This window comes from Macrotis lagotis, chromosome 3, assembly GCF_037893015.1.
Source record: "Macrotis lagotis isolate mMagLag1 chromosome 3, bilby.v1.9.chrom.fasta, whole genome shotgun sequence".
NCBI lineage: Eukaryota > Metazoa > Chordata > Mammalia > Peramelemorphia > Peramelidae > Macrotis > Macrotis lagotis.
Window position 1 is genome coordinate 244830611 of NC_133660.1, and position 15377 is coordinate 244845987.

Sequence of the window (15377 nt, forward strand, 5' to 3'; positions counted from 1 at the left end):
TCGAGTGATTTGAGTCAGTGGTGAGACTGGACAAGATGCTTCTCATCCCTCCCAAGCCTTCCCCAAGTGACTCTCAGGAGCTTGGCTACTAACTCGTCAGCTAGATCACATCTCCGGGTTCTGAACTGCTCTGCTATTTTAGAGAAGACCCAACAGGACATGACCAAATCTCTCAACCAATTCAAACACAATTCCTGCACATCATCATTTAAGTGTATCCAGTTGCTTCTAAGAACTTTTCCTACTTAGTTTAAAGTCTTTGACTGAGATGTATTCTCATTTGGTTAATGTCTTGGGGTATTATATAGCATCTTATCAAATGAAATAAGGGTATTTGATATATATCTTGTTCAACCCCCTAAACACTGTTTACTTCCACATAGATGATAGAGAACATCCTGAATAAGACAAAATTATGGAAAGAGATTGAAGAAAAGTATTAAAATCACTTATTCAGAGTATTTGGCAAATTTATGAAATGATTAATTTAATATATTTTTGACCATTTCCTCAGTGGCAAAAGTGAATGCTGTATTTTGAGTCAGAAGACCTGGTTTAAGATCCTGCCTTTATCACTTGCTACCTTTGAGATCTTGGGCAGGTTTTTTAATCTTCCTGGACCTGTTTCCTCATATGAATAGGTTGGACTACATAACCTCCGAGATCCCCTCTGGCTTTAGTCCATATATGAAGCAATGTTCTGTAGTCCCTACCTCATTGAATTTTTGAAAGGATCAACCATTTCTAAAACATTAAAGTACCATCTAAACATCAGTTATTTTTGTTTTCGGTACTTCTGCTGCTGCTACTACTATGACTACTATCAGTATCATCATTATTCTTGTAGTTTTGATGCTATATTGTTTCCCTTATAGCCTCCTATTATCTACCTAGGAATAACTACATGTACTAAGTAGCAATCTCTGTTTGATTTCAGATCTCTATGATCCCATAATTTTAACTTATGCTTATAGACAATGTTCTCATTTTAAAAGTTTTAACCCCTGGGGTGGCTAGATGGTGCAGTAGACAGAGCACCAGCCCTGGAGTCAGGAGTAACTGAGCTCAAATCCAGCCTCAGACACTTAATAATTACCTAGCTGTGTGGCCTTGGGCAAGCCACTTAACCCCGTTGCCTTGCAAAAATAAATCTAAAAAAAAAAATTTTAACCCCAAGGAATAAGACATTGCTCAACTATTTTCATAGTTAATTTATAGCTTAATTTGTCCCTCTAATTTGAAAAAAATTGATTGAGGGAAGACATTCTTTTTGTTCCTCACCTTTCAAAAGAGAAAATTCCAACTTCTCTGGGTTAAATTTAAGAGAAGGGGTTAACAACATTACATCTCATTTTACTAAGCAAAGTATACTTTTTTTCTGAGATTCTATGTTCAATTACTAACAAGTGCTAACTAAAAAAGAGAGTCAATTCTTTTACATTAAGCAACAGTAATACAAGAATATGTATGTCTTACAACAATTCATTAATTCAACAGTTTCTTCTTTTGTATACAGGAAATGGTACTTCCCAATCTACTGACCTTCGTATCCGAAGACAGCACTCTTCAGATAGTGTCTCCAGTATCAACAGTGCTACTAGTCACTCTAGTGTGGGAAGCAACATAGAGAGTGATTCAAAGAAAAAGAAGAGGAAGAACTGGGTAAATACAATTTAGCAATATTGCTAAGAAACCCCCAAAGAGCAACATATATAAAATGAAAGACCTGGATGTGAGCCCTGGCTCTGCTGATTATTCTTGGCATGACCTTGAGCAATTCACTTACCTTGTCTGTGCCTCAGTTTCCTCACCTTCAAACTGAAGCTATTGGACTATATGATCTTTAAAGTTCTTTCCAGCTCTGAAATTACAATTCCATGAATACACTCTTCAGGACTAAATGAGTGACAAAAAGGCATGCAATTGGGAAAAACCCGAGACAGGTTCTTTTAACTAGTCTTTTAGTAATATAACACAGAAAAATAACTAGCTAACAAATCTTTAGCTACAAAGTAGTTTCGTCAGGTCAATGGTGGACTCAGTATGATCATAAAACTTTGTACATAACCATTACCTTAGAATTTTTCTGTTCCATTAGATTGTGAAATTCATACCTTCCATTTCATAAATGTCCTGTGTTGTATCATGTGGGAGGTTCTGGATTCCAGAGCTAACGTTTTCTTTGGTTCAGGTCCCTCTTTCTTGGGGTATTAGTGAATAGTTTTTTTTTAAAATATACTTTATTGGAGCAAAATTGGAGAGAAATCAACCTTTCTCTTAAATGCCCCTAATATCCCTTCTTAATAGAAAAATACTAAATATTCTCTTGTTCTCAGTCAGTGAGTGGTTTAAAGAGGGTGTGAAGGATCCTAATTATGAAATGACAAGTTTAATTAAATCATCTCCCACTGTGGTATTGGTCATGTTTTTATATCTTCAAAAGATGTACTTGAATTTTCTTTCCATTACAGCAATGCAATCAATAATGATGACCCTCCAAAGGATCATGTGTTACATGCACTTCTTTCCTCTTTTCCTGGGGGGGGGGGGGGATATCTCAGTTTATCTCTTACTCCTTTGGTTCCACTCTTGGTATTCAATGAAAGAGCACAGTTAAATCTGGTAGAATTTTGAGTGGTTTAGATCTCTTTTCTTCCCAGAATAATGGGTGTCTTGTGTTCTTCTGAAACTGTCTCCATCTCCCAGGTATAAGGGTAACATTGTCATATTATCATCATGATCTGTTTAATGTTGTGAAATCGTCATTCATTCCATCCACTTCTCACCCATTTTACATTATCCTGGATGGGTGGCAAGGTCTAATTAAATGGAAAAGAGGGTTGACATTTTAGTAATGATACACTTTTGCTAGTTTGCAAGCACTAAAAACACAGTTCCCTTATCCTAATTATTAAATAATTTGAAATAGCAAATAGTTTTTAGGCAGCTATTTTGTAAGTTAAGCATAACACAATTAGTTATTCAGTCAATTTTGTCAAGTTTTACTGTGCCAAAATGCTTTGATTACTTATCAAGTGAAAAAAGAAATGACTTTTCTAAGGACAAAAATTTGTATATATATATATATACATATATATATATATATCTGTGTGTAGGTATGTGTGCTATATATATTTTAATTTTTCTACATGTGTGTATATATATATATATACATATGTGTGTATACAAACATACACACACACATATATATCCCTCCTTCAATAGCTGAGTCTAGGGTCTATTTAAATTGCTTAAAACCAATTTTTAGTTAAGCATCATATTGAGAGACTAGTAGAGTATAAATATTATCAATTTAAATGTAACCAAAAACATTTTTGTCCAACAATTTCAACCTCCTTCCCCCAAAAAACTTTTATTTTAGAGAGGATAACAGGCTTTCAGGTGGGTGAGTTTGAATTTTACTGTTTGCTATCTTTAAAACTCTTTAAAAGGTTCCAGCCAATCATGTAATAACCACAAATTAGATAGTACAAAGAAATATATTAACTCTGTGGAACCTTAAACTTTGGGTGTCTGAGCATGAGTGATGAAAGTCTGAAAGTAATTTTTCTGTTTTAAAACTTGGATTAAATTCTTTGTGAAAGTAGTTTATTTTAGAAAGTGATAGAGACTCCAAAAAAGTACAATAATTTAAAGATGATAATATTCTTTAAGCTAGAGTAGAAGTGATTTAGTGTTTTTGAGTAGACATAATAGTGATGAAGAGCAAAAAGATGGAAGGGAGGTAAAAGAGTAACAAAATTCTGTTCTTTTCAATAGATGTGAGAAACTTTCTAGTGAGTCAGCAAGATTTTAAAAGAATTTGGACTACATGGAGGCCAAAAGCTCTATTCCTTCTCTTCTATAATGGAGAGAGCTTCTGGTATTCCCAAATACTCGTATTCTGTTCATATGAGTTAGACTTATCTGCTCTTTGTGGTGGTTATTGGTCATTCTGTGTCTGAAAAGTCCAAAGCTTTCCCCATTCACTGGCTTTATCTGTTAAAAATTGTCTTTTTTCCTTCCCCTTCCCAATTTTTGCTTGCGCTTCCTCTGGCAGGTCAATGAGGTAAGCAAGACAAACTTTAAAACATCAAATACCAAGCTAACCCATCCATCCATATGACTAACCTCATTGGCATCCATCACCGTGTCTAAGCATATCGCTTTGTTGCTATTGTAACCTCATTATCCAAACATCCATCTACATCTGCTGAGCCACATCCCATCTTGCTGTTTCTACCTGTAGATTCAAGCAAAAGAGTAGGCATGGAATGCTCTCCCCAGGTTCCGACCTTTCAATGATTTCTGATTCCTGCCTCTCCCTTACTGCCCAATCAAAAGGGAAAAGTCTTCGGTGACCTTTCTCCTTGGAAAGAGTGGACCACCACTTGCCTTCAAAAGTTTGCATGTCTGTCTTTCTGCCCTGGCAAAGTATGGTTGGGCATGTCTTAGGATTCCTTCCATGCTGACTATTCTATGTTTTCAGTTACGCAGTTCCTTCAAGCAAGCTTTCGGGAAAAAGAAGTCTCCTAAGTCAGCTTCCTCCCATTCAGACATCGAGGAGATGACAGATTCTTCTTTACCTTCCTCACCAAAGCTGCCACACAATGGCTCAGCGGGTTCAACACCACTGCTGAGGAATTCTCATTCAAACTCTCTGTAAGTTCAGCCTATAATTTCAAAACCTTTAAAACAAAGAAATTATCTTTCTTTGAAACAATGATATAGTCATAAACAATTGCAAGACTGCTATTATTATGTTTTACCACCAAATCTTTCCAACTATTCCAAGGAATACCCCTTTGTCAAAAGTGTTTTTGCCCTAGCACATCAGGATTAGTGACACTAAGCTAAAAGTCAGGAGACCTGAGTTCACATCCCAGCTCTCTTACTGCCTTGCTGAATGATGTTGGGTAAGGCATGGAACCTTTCTGTGTCTCAATTTCCTCATCAATTAGGGGGATAATAATAATAATAACTTCCCTAGATGATCCCTGAGGTATCATTGGCTTATTTTAGAAAAAAGTATGATAGTTTTGAAAAACACAAAGCACTTAGTATTTATTGTACTTAGCTAGGCTTTTTAAAAATTTTTGTTACAAGGGACAAGCAAGAATAGGGAGGGGTCACAAAAATTGACTTGTAAAAAAAAATAAAGGCAACAATAAATTTTTTTAAGCCACAAAAATTAAAAGCATAAAGTACGATTTAAATGTAATGTTAAGATCAGTGCTCTGTTATTAAATATTGCTTACTCTTGTAGCCTAGAAGTCTTGTTCAGTTGAATTACTCATTCTTAGAGGACACGTGAATTGCTCTTTTTTTTCTTGACATCACCCATCAGAAGAGTAGTGACTTGACAAGGCATTGAAAAAGTGGCATTTTAAGCAGCCATTACAGTTAGGCTAACAAATTTTGAAAGCCCATAAATCCATTTCCAATTCAATAAGAATTCATTCAGTACCTCCAATATGAAAGGCATTATCCCAGGTACTGGGGATAGGAAGCCAATGATGAAAAATAATCCTTATACATAGATTGCTTATATTCTATTGAGTAATACCATTCAAAGATAAATTAATAGAACAATATTTGAGAAATGAGAGCATAGGAAAGGAAAGGTATTCCAAAGGGTGTTGGCACCTAGACTAAGACTTAAGGTATCTCAGGATTTTGAGAGACATGGGAAAGGAGTGCATTGAAGAACCAGGGGGAAACAGCAAAGAGAATGACAAATTGAGAGAACAGCTGCTGACCCCTTAGGTTCGAATGCAAACTGCGTGAAAGGGAATAATATGACATATGCCTAGAAAAGTAGACTGAAGCCAGATTTCAATGGGTTATAAATAATAGGTTGGAAAAGCATTGAAATTTATCCTGAAGGCAGTAGGGAGCCAATAAAGATGTTTGAGCAGAAGAATGATATCATCAGACCTGTGTCATACAGACATTATTTTGGCAGCTGTGTATATATTGGATGGAAAAGGAAAGAGATTGAAAGCAGAAATAACAACCTAACAATCCAGGTGAAAGTTGATGAGAACCTGAACCAAGGTGGTAGTAGTAAGAATGAAAAAAAAGTTGTAAAGGTAAAAGTAGATTTAACAAAACCTTAAAGAAATAAGATATAGGAATAAAGGAGAGAGAAGAATGGGAGATGACTCTGGTTATGAACCTGAATGACTGAAAAAATGATGATATTTTCAAAGAAATAGGGAAGTTTGGAAGAAGAGTGGTCTACAGGGACATTTTATAGCACTTTTTTCTTTACTTTTTCCTTTTTTTGTAGATATTAATGATGGCTGCTTATATTAAATTAATGCTTTAAAGTTAAGGCCTGTGCATGGCAGTTAGGTGGTGCAGTGGATAAAGTATCTGCCTAGGAGTCAGGAGGACCTGAATTCAAATGTGACCTCAGACACTTAATAATAACCTAGCTGTGTCATCTTGGGCAAGTCACTTAACCCCATTGCCTTGCAAAAACAAATTAAAAAACAAAAACTCAAGCAAAGTGGAGGGTTGAGACAAGGCAATTTAGCCTACACAGGAAATTTTGCTTTGGAAGTTTGACATCCTATATTTCTCCTCAGAGAGTGAGTAATAAAATGAAGTAGTGGAAGGAAGGCTAGATTTGGTGTCAGAGAATCTGGTTTTGAATCCTGACTACCAGTTTTGAGCCTGTGACAATCACAAAGTCACTCCCTTTTTCTGTGCCTCAGTTTCTTCATCTAAAAAAAGGAAATTGGACTAAATAATCTTTGATGTCTCTTCCAGTTCTAAAATCTGTTATCTTAATGACTTTTTAAAAATGTGTTAGTATCTTTTTATTTTTAAATAGCCTTCATTTCCCAATACATGCCTTTTCTCCTCTGGCAGAAAGAACTTATCATCAAGAATTAAAACAAGGATAGAAATTTAGTCAATATATCCAAAATGTATGACACTATGTACAATATTCCACACCCATAACTCTCCCAGTCTTCATAAAGAAATAGAGAGACAGATTTCTCATATTTTTTCTCTGGAGCTAAGCTTGTCACTGTAATTCACTATTCAGGATTTTGGGGTTTTGTTGTTTTTCACTTTTCATTTTTGAAGTCATTGTATAAATTATTTTCCTGGTTATTCTTTCCTTCAATGTGCATCTGTTTCATAGAAGTCTTTCCATGCTTCTCATTTCTTATATCCCAAAGACCCACTTGAATGTGGTACATTAAAGTACCACAATTTATTTAGACAATCTTTAATCTTTGAGTATACACTTTTGATCTTATCACTATATAATGCTTCATGTTATTAGTTATTATTTGAAATACAGATATATTGATTCCCTTGAAAACAGAAGGCTGTCTTTTTTACCCTCATATTTAATATGACATCTGGTAAAAAGTCCAATGCTTGGATGCGCTTAGCAAACATCTGAAGTCAATTTGCATCTACAGATATATAAATATATATATATATATATTATATATGTATACATACATATTAAGTTCCTACTGTGTGCAGACATTGTGTAAGCTCCGGAGGAAGAGAGGGAATAAATATCTGTTGATTAGTTGATCTGACTGTCTAGAAAATGTGGGATTATAATACATTGAAAGTATTCAGATGCTTCCAGTAAACACACTGAAGTTTATAAATCTGCCCCTAAAAAAGAATTGGCAAGTTATCACTATTCACACATTCATTTAACAGATAATTATTTAGTTAGTATTGTTTTGAGGCTCCTATAATGAGAGACTTAAAGGAAAAGAATTAGATAACAGGACTCCTCCACCCCAAAGCAGCATACTGTCTAGTTGGGATTATGATACATCCACAGAGCAACTAGAGACTGGAAGAAAGAATTCTTTTTCAAAAACCACTTTCCCCATTGGGATTGGGCGAGGTTGGCAAAGCCCTTTTCTTACATTCCACACTGTCCATAGAATCTTGGAGATGTTTGTCTTTGGTCTAATTTTCCAAAGGCTGGGTGCGTAGCAAATGCTCATTTCTAACATTGAAAGGTTAGTAAGAATGTGAAAAATAAAGAAATTCAAGGGAGTTCAGGGATGAAACTAAAGAAAGAAAATCAGGGTTGTGACAGGAAACACCCACCTTCTTGGCAAGGAAGGGATACCAACTGTGGTAAGGTAAAAATGAGTCCCCACCCTTAAGAGGCAGTCATCAGCTAAAGCTTCAAAGTATAACACCAGTTAGGAAAAGAAACTGGATGGTTTAAGAAGTCCTTCTTAGTTAAAATATGGCTAAGATTGATGGCAAACATTAGAAGACCTTATTCTCCTCTAAATTAGTGAATTAGCCCTTTGTAGGGCTAGTGTATACCCTGGTGAAGATGATTTAACTTATTCTCTCTTCCTCTTGAGCTTAACACAATGTCTGGCAAATAGGAGGTGCTTAATAAATGTCTGTTGATGTAACTTGATTTCAGTTCGTTGCTGAGCATCTAAAAGCAGGTAGGGGAGACATAGGTTGACCATTGTTCAACCAAAAGTTGTCAGTATAGCACCTTCTACTTGTTAAACATTGAGTAGTAAATATTCCCTGGTGATGTTGATTGGAATTGTGTATTGAATAAGGATTAAAAAAATTAAATTGAATTAGAAAGCAATTAAATGCCTTGTTGGTTGTAAATGTGATGACAAACCAATTCAATTAGAATAGAGACTAAAACAAGCTTCCTTTGCAATAAATTGAAGTTTTAATGACCTATCACAGACTACAACAGGATTCTTAAGCCAGAATCTATTAACTTTTGTTTTTAATATTTTGATAACTATTTCCAATGCAATGTGTTGTTGTTTGTTGTTTTCAGTCCTATCTGATTCTTTGTGATTTCCTTTGGGGTTTTCTTGGCAAAGATGTTGAAGTGGTTTGCCATTTCCTTCTCCAGTTCATTTTATATATGAGGAAAGTGAGACAAATAGGTTTTCATGATTTCCCCAGGACCACACAACTAGTAAGTGTCTGAGCCTGGATTTAAACTCAAGAAGATGACTTCAGTCCCAGCATTCTATTCACTGCACCCTTTAGTTGCCCTCCATATGCTCCTTTTTAATTCTGTGTGTTTTATCTCATAAATTATGGACCCCTGAGAAGGAGTTCATTGGTTTTTCCAGATTGCCAAAGGAATCTGTGTCAAAGAAAATATTAAGAAACCTTGGATTGGATTGCAGATTCCATCGGCCAATCAATGAGAATTTATTAATTGCTTACTACTTGTATTGCATTGTATAGAGTACCAAGCACCCCCAAAAGAAGAGTGTGTGGGTAGGGTTTCCTGCCTTTAACTTTCTAATGGTGGGGAACAACATGCAAATAATGAGATACAAAAGATATAAAGAGAACATCAAAGGTAAACTAAAAGGGGGAAGAATTAACAGCTATGGGCACCAGGAAAGACCCATGTAGAAGATGGCCTTGGAGATACATTTTGAAGAAAGCGGGGGAATTCAGTAGACAGAGGGAGGAAGGAGAGCATTCCTGGCATGGGGACAGCCAGTAAAAAGGCATATTGTGAGAGGGAAGATTAGAGGAACATTAAGGTGACTGGCATCAGAGTATGTAAGCAGGAGGGAAGTAAACAGGAAAAGTAGAAAGGGGCCATGGTTTTGAAGAGCTTCAAATGCCAAATGATACCAAATGAATCAGGAAACTGATTATCTCAAAAAAGGGAAAATATTCATCTGGAAATGTCCCAAACCAAATTAACTTGATTATAGTTGAGCCTTAAAGTACCTAAGCTTTGATGGGAAGATGTACACGGCTTTGTGATGGAGACAAATATCCAACTTAGTCATTATGATTTGATTTTATTTTTATTCAGTTCAATAAATGTTAGATAAGTTCTTATTATTTCTTAGTTTTGGCTTTGATGTACCCTCATCCTTTGGAAGAGTACTCTCTGAAGCCAGAAAGACTTGTGTTCAAATTTTATCTCTAATGATACCTGGGTGACCTTAGTCAACCTTCCTGAATCTCACTTCCTTTATCTGCAAAATGAGGGAACTCACCAAATAAATATCTGAGGTCTCTTCTAACTTCATAGATCAAGGTTCCTATGAATCATCATTTTGCCATAAGCTCATACTTTAAGACTTACAGAGTTATTTCTTCAAAAATTTAGGTTGTACATTAGGTTGTATTATTATTTTAGAAAGGAAGAGACCCAGCCTGAGGACAGGATCCAGTTTGCTCATAGTAATGTAATTGGTACTAAGATGTTCATTTTGCATCCAATGAGGTCTCCACATTATATCAGAATAGATAGTTCTTCGATAGACTTCAATAAACAGAGTTTCTGAGAACATATAAGACTTGCCTTAAATACTGAGTGCTTTTATAAATGAAATACTGTTGTGCTGTCTTTCTTTTTTTTATTTTATTTATTTAAGGCAATGGGACTAAGTGACTTACCCAAACTCACACAGGCAATTAAGTGTCTAAGACTGGATTTTTTTTTTGGTTTTTTTGCAAGGCAAACAGGGTTAAGTGGCTTGTCCAAGGCCACACAGCTAGGTGTCTGAGACCGGATTTGAACCCAGGTACTCCTGACTCCAGGGCTGGTGCTTTTATCCACTGCGCCACCTAGCTGCCCCTAAGACTGGATTTGAACTCAGGTCCTCCCAACTCCAGGGCCAGTGCTATAACCACTGTACCACCTGACTGCCCCTGTTGTGCTTTCTTTCAAGTTTTATGTTGGAAAGAATAGTTTGCATTCAAGAAAACAGAAAAGAGAGTCAAGGGTACATAGCTGGAATGTGGCTGTTTTATAGTTAATTTTTTCTTCTCCTATCTCTTAACAATTTTATAAATGGTTTGCCTTTGGCAATTAAAAAATCCACTACCCTTCACCAGTTGTACAGGTCAGGTTTTTCTTGGCCACAAACCCAGTATACAGTACATTGAAAGCCAACTTGCTGGATCATTTTTGTAGCAGCCACATGCTTAATTTCTCTTTCAGAGATAATCAACTTCAGCTTTGTAACTTTGCTGATCTCGTTTCTTCTGTCTTCACTCCAAGAAGCAACAAACTTTCCTAGCTCCCCCTCCACTCCTGCAGTTATTTAAACTTATAGAACTATTTTCTAGCAAATGAATTCATCACCACTTTTTATGATTCAACACTTTGCTCACATGCCAGGGTCTATCTGTAGGCATATCTTTTTATGGATGAACAGATGAACAATTGATCAACAAACTTTTTTTAAGAATGTGATCTATTCTCTTACTTAGTGTGATACAAAGACAAACACTAAACAGTCCTTGACTTGAAGGATTATGGAAGAAGTCAGTGTATATATATTCTGTCAAGAGAGTCAGTCTAGATAAATAAGTATGTAGAAAATATATACAAAACGAATACAAAATAATTTTGAGAAACAGAATACTAGGGACTGTACAAAGGGTTCAGTAGAAGTAATATATAGTCTCTACTCTCTCTTAAATGCCAGAGATTCCAATTATAGCCAAAAACTATTTATCCCACAAATAAGACTGTTCTTAAGATAATCACCTACAAACTTCCCAAGTCAAGTATGTCTGATAGTAATTAAGTCTTTATGGTCCAGGGTACAAGACTCTGTGAGAGAAAAAAAAGTGACTTAAGTTCTAAAACCCCAATTTTGTCATGATGCTGTTCTTATTTTTTTACCTATTCAATTATCTTTATTTTTTCACCTTTATGTAATATTTTATTTTTTCCTCAATTATACATAAAAACAATTTTAACATTTTTTTTAAAATTTTGAGGTCCATCCCTAAGACAGTAAACAGTTTGATATAGGTTATACTTGTGCAATGATGCAAAACATTTCCATATTAGTCATGTTTTAAGACACATACCAAAAAGAAAAAAAATTAAGTGAAAACTAATGTTTTCTTCTGCATTCAAACTTCCATCAATTCTTTCCCTGTATGTGGATAGCATTTTTCATCGTGAGCCCTTTGAAATTATCTTGTATCATTGTATTGCTAATAATAGCTAAGTTATTCATATTGTTGTTACAAAGTACAATGTTTTCTTGTTCTACTCTGCATCAATTTGTATAAGTCTTTCCAGGTTTTTCTGAAATCAACCTGCTCATCATTTCTTATATATTTCTAATCTGTAATATCCTATTACAATCATATACCACAATTTCTTCGGTCATTCCCCAGTTGATGAGCACATAATTCTGTTCTTGATGGTAGACTTTCATGATCACTGGCAGACCAGACCCACAGAGTATGGATGACAACTTGCTCCCGTCCGAGTCTAAGGGTGAAAAGTTCTAAGGGGCCAAATGTTTTCTAATATCATTCGTAGCTCCTGATTCAGTGTACTCCCCATTGATAGAAAACCAAATTTAATTAGCTTTTAGAAAGAGGTAGTTACAAATGTGGAACAAAAACATTTCCCCAAAAGTCTCAGAAACCTTCTGCCATGCATATATACAGAATCCAGGGGAAAGTGGACTTAAGCTCAGAGGGGATAGCTTCATAGCATTTTGTTAGATGACAGTCCTTTTCTACCTTCATGAAGTCCTTATGTAGTTTTCCAGAAATATAAATTTTTGCTAGGATCTGAGATTTGGTACCCTAGAAGAGTCCATAATTAGACTTTCTCTGCCCTGCAAATGTCACATTTCCTGAAGTTGACTTTTCTTAATGTGTCATTTGGTGTTTGGACCATAGCTTCACCAGCCCCCATGGAAGCTTTTTTTTTTCTAAGTTTTTTCAAAATTCAAAAAAAAACTCTTGGAGAATAAGAACCTCTCTAGGTTCACTCTCTCCCCTGCTTCCTTACTGCCTTCTGGCATAGACATAAAGGATCTGCCTTCTCCAGCTTTTCTTAAAACTTGACTATCTTTCTCTTCAGATGCCTTCTTAGACACAGGTCCGAAGGTGTGCCTAATTCTTCCAACCAATTCCAAAACATTTTCTGTATATCACAATCTGATTATTTCCAAATGACTAAAGTGCTACATTCCTCCCAAATTGATTAAAGACCTGGTCATTCCTAGTTTATACTTTGATTTGGTTGCTTGCTTGCTTGATTGATTGATTAATCATTCTCACCTGAAAAAGGCAGAGGCAATTAGTTCCCAAGTGGATATACTTTTGGGCCTAGAGTGTGACCCAGGACAAGTCAACCAACTTGTTTGCCTCAGTTTCTTTAACTGTAAAATGTTTTTCCAGGGTTGTTTTGAAGAACAGATGAAATATATGTAAATATATATACATATTATAATCTTTATATATGTATATATGTGTGTGTGTGTGTGTGTGTGAATTTATCAGTGTACTTGGCAACACTAATCATAAAAACTTATCTCTTCATTTTTCCTTTCCCTTTCCCCCTAGAAAATATCATGGAGTAGAGCATCTTGTTAATTATATTAGTTAGGGTTGGAAGAACAGTTTGGGGTGTGTGACAACACTCTTACAAGAGCATGAGCTGTAATAAAAAGGGAAACAAGGAATTCTAAAAGGCAGAGATGAGACAGAAGGGTATTCTTGAGATAAGAAATGAAATGATGTGTGAAGAGTTGCAAGATGGTCTCTTTGACTATACTGTGGCTTGCAGGAAAGGGAATCAAAGTATAATCAAGATTGGAGAGGTAGAGGACCCCCCACAGTGAAAGAGCTCCATAAGTCAAATAGAAGAGGCTATATTTTATCTTTGAGGTAAGCAGGAAGCAAAAAGTCCTACTACACTAAAAGAAGGAGAAGAGATAACAGAACCTCAATATTCTTATTTACATCACTAGCAGAACTACTCTCCACTTATGGAAAGCCTAAGTGAAAATTTTTCCTGCCTAAACTTCTCAAAAGTTTATAGATTATGTTTTTGAGTCCTACTCCACAGACCATAGATAGCATCATTAGCCTACAAATTTCCTGAAAAAGAAACTTCTTCCATATAAGCATTTCAAACTGGAGAATGGGAAAGAGATGAGGTGGTCCACCCTAGAAATCTAATTTTTTAACTTTTCAATAAATGAGAAATAAGGGAGCTTACACATAAGTGGACTTGTGCTTTGTTCCATACCTCTGCATTTACTCAAGTTTGTCTTTTAATTTTGGAAAATAGAAATTGCCCATATGCTACTTAGTCATAAGCATCCTCTCTTTAAAACAATCAGAAAGCCTCCCTCTTGAACTGGACTTCAGGTTTCTATGCCATATAGAGTACTTGGAAGGACCACTTGCATATGCATTGAGGTCATCAAATTCCAACAACATTGCTATTTATACACTTTAGATGAGTTGTTTGAATGCTACTTGCTGAAGCCCTCAAAAATGGAAAATCTCAAGAATGTTTGTTCTCTGAGCTTTAAAAAAATATAAAATGGTTACCTTGTACAAATATAGGTATACACGCTAGCCAATACCTTTCCAGAACATGGGGTGGTCATATGGGGAAGTCAAACAGGTCTTAGACTTGGAGCCAAGAATTCCATTTGACATCCCACCCCAAATATCCCATGCCCAAAGTAGTTGGCTGCCCTGGAATTCACTTATCCTTTCTAACTTCAGGTTTCCATCTGTAAATAGTGATGATCCTCTCTGAAGTATTTTCCAAATAGGATTGTAAAGATGAAATGAGAAATATGTACAAAGGACTTTGGAAACCTGAAATGCTGTCTAAATTTATTGTTGTTGTTGTTAGTCCTCTTTTCTAATCTCCCCCCTTGAGAAAAAAGTTGAAATATGGCCCAAATAATTTAACATGCAACAAATATGGATGATGAAGATGAAGGTGATAATTACTGACATTGATCAAGTGTTTTAAGGCTTGCAAAGCAAACTTCATGCATCATGTATTTTTTCCTCATTTATTGTTGGTTTGAGTTGCAAACTCATTGAAATAAATTAGCTAGTTCAAAGTTACCTTTGCAAGCAGTCCCATTAATCATTCTTGGCTTTTCCCTAGCATTTCTGAATGTACAGATAGTGAGGCAGAGACAGTGATGCAATTACGAAATGAGCTAAGAGACAAGGAGATGAAGCTCACTGATATTCGCCTAGAAGCTCTGAGCTCAGCCCACCAGCTTGACCAGCTCCGAGAAGCCATGAACAGAATGCAGGTAAGGAGGGATGAGAGCAGTGTGCCTCGTAGAATCTACTATGATTTTCAAGATAGACTTCCTAGGAGACCATGCCAAAGTTTTACTAGTTTACAGAGTTTTTCCCTCCCTGGCCTATTCTGTAAGCTTGCCTGGGGAATCATTAGTGAGATTCTTCTAAAAGACTATTTTAGTTATTATATAAATATTTTAGACTGCCCAAATAATACAGCATGAGGCAAGGGGGTGGAAAATATAGAAGGTAAATATCTGGAAACATTTATTTTAATTTATATTTAATTTTAATTTTGTTTTTTCTCA

The 15377-nt window shown here is 35.7% G+C and overlaps 1 protein-coding gene across 9 annotated transcripts in view; it reads left to right on the forward strand.

Moving 5' to 3' along the window:
* Positions 1-15377, forward strand: part of NAV2 (neuron navigator 2) — a 436581-nt gene that overhangs the window by 391932 nt on the left and 29272 nt on the right. For all 9 annotated transcript variants that reach the window (XM_074230361.1, XM_074230362.1, XM_074230365.1 and 6 more), the window contains 3 exons: positions 1517-1662; positions 4490-4662; positions 14924-15077. In XM_074230361.1, the coding sequence (XP_074086462.1) occupies positions 1517-1662; positions 4490-4662; positions 14924-15077 (473 nt within the window). The remainder of the gene's footprint in view (positions 1-1516; positions 1663-4489; positions 4663-14923; positions 15078-15377) is intronic.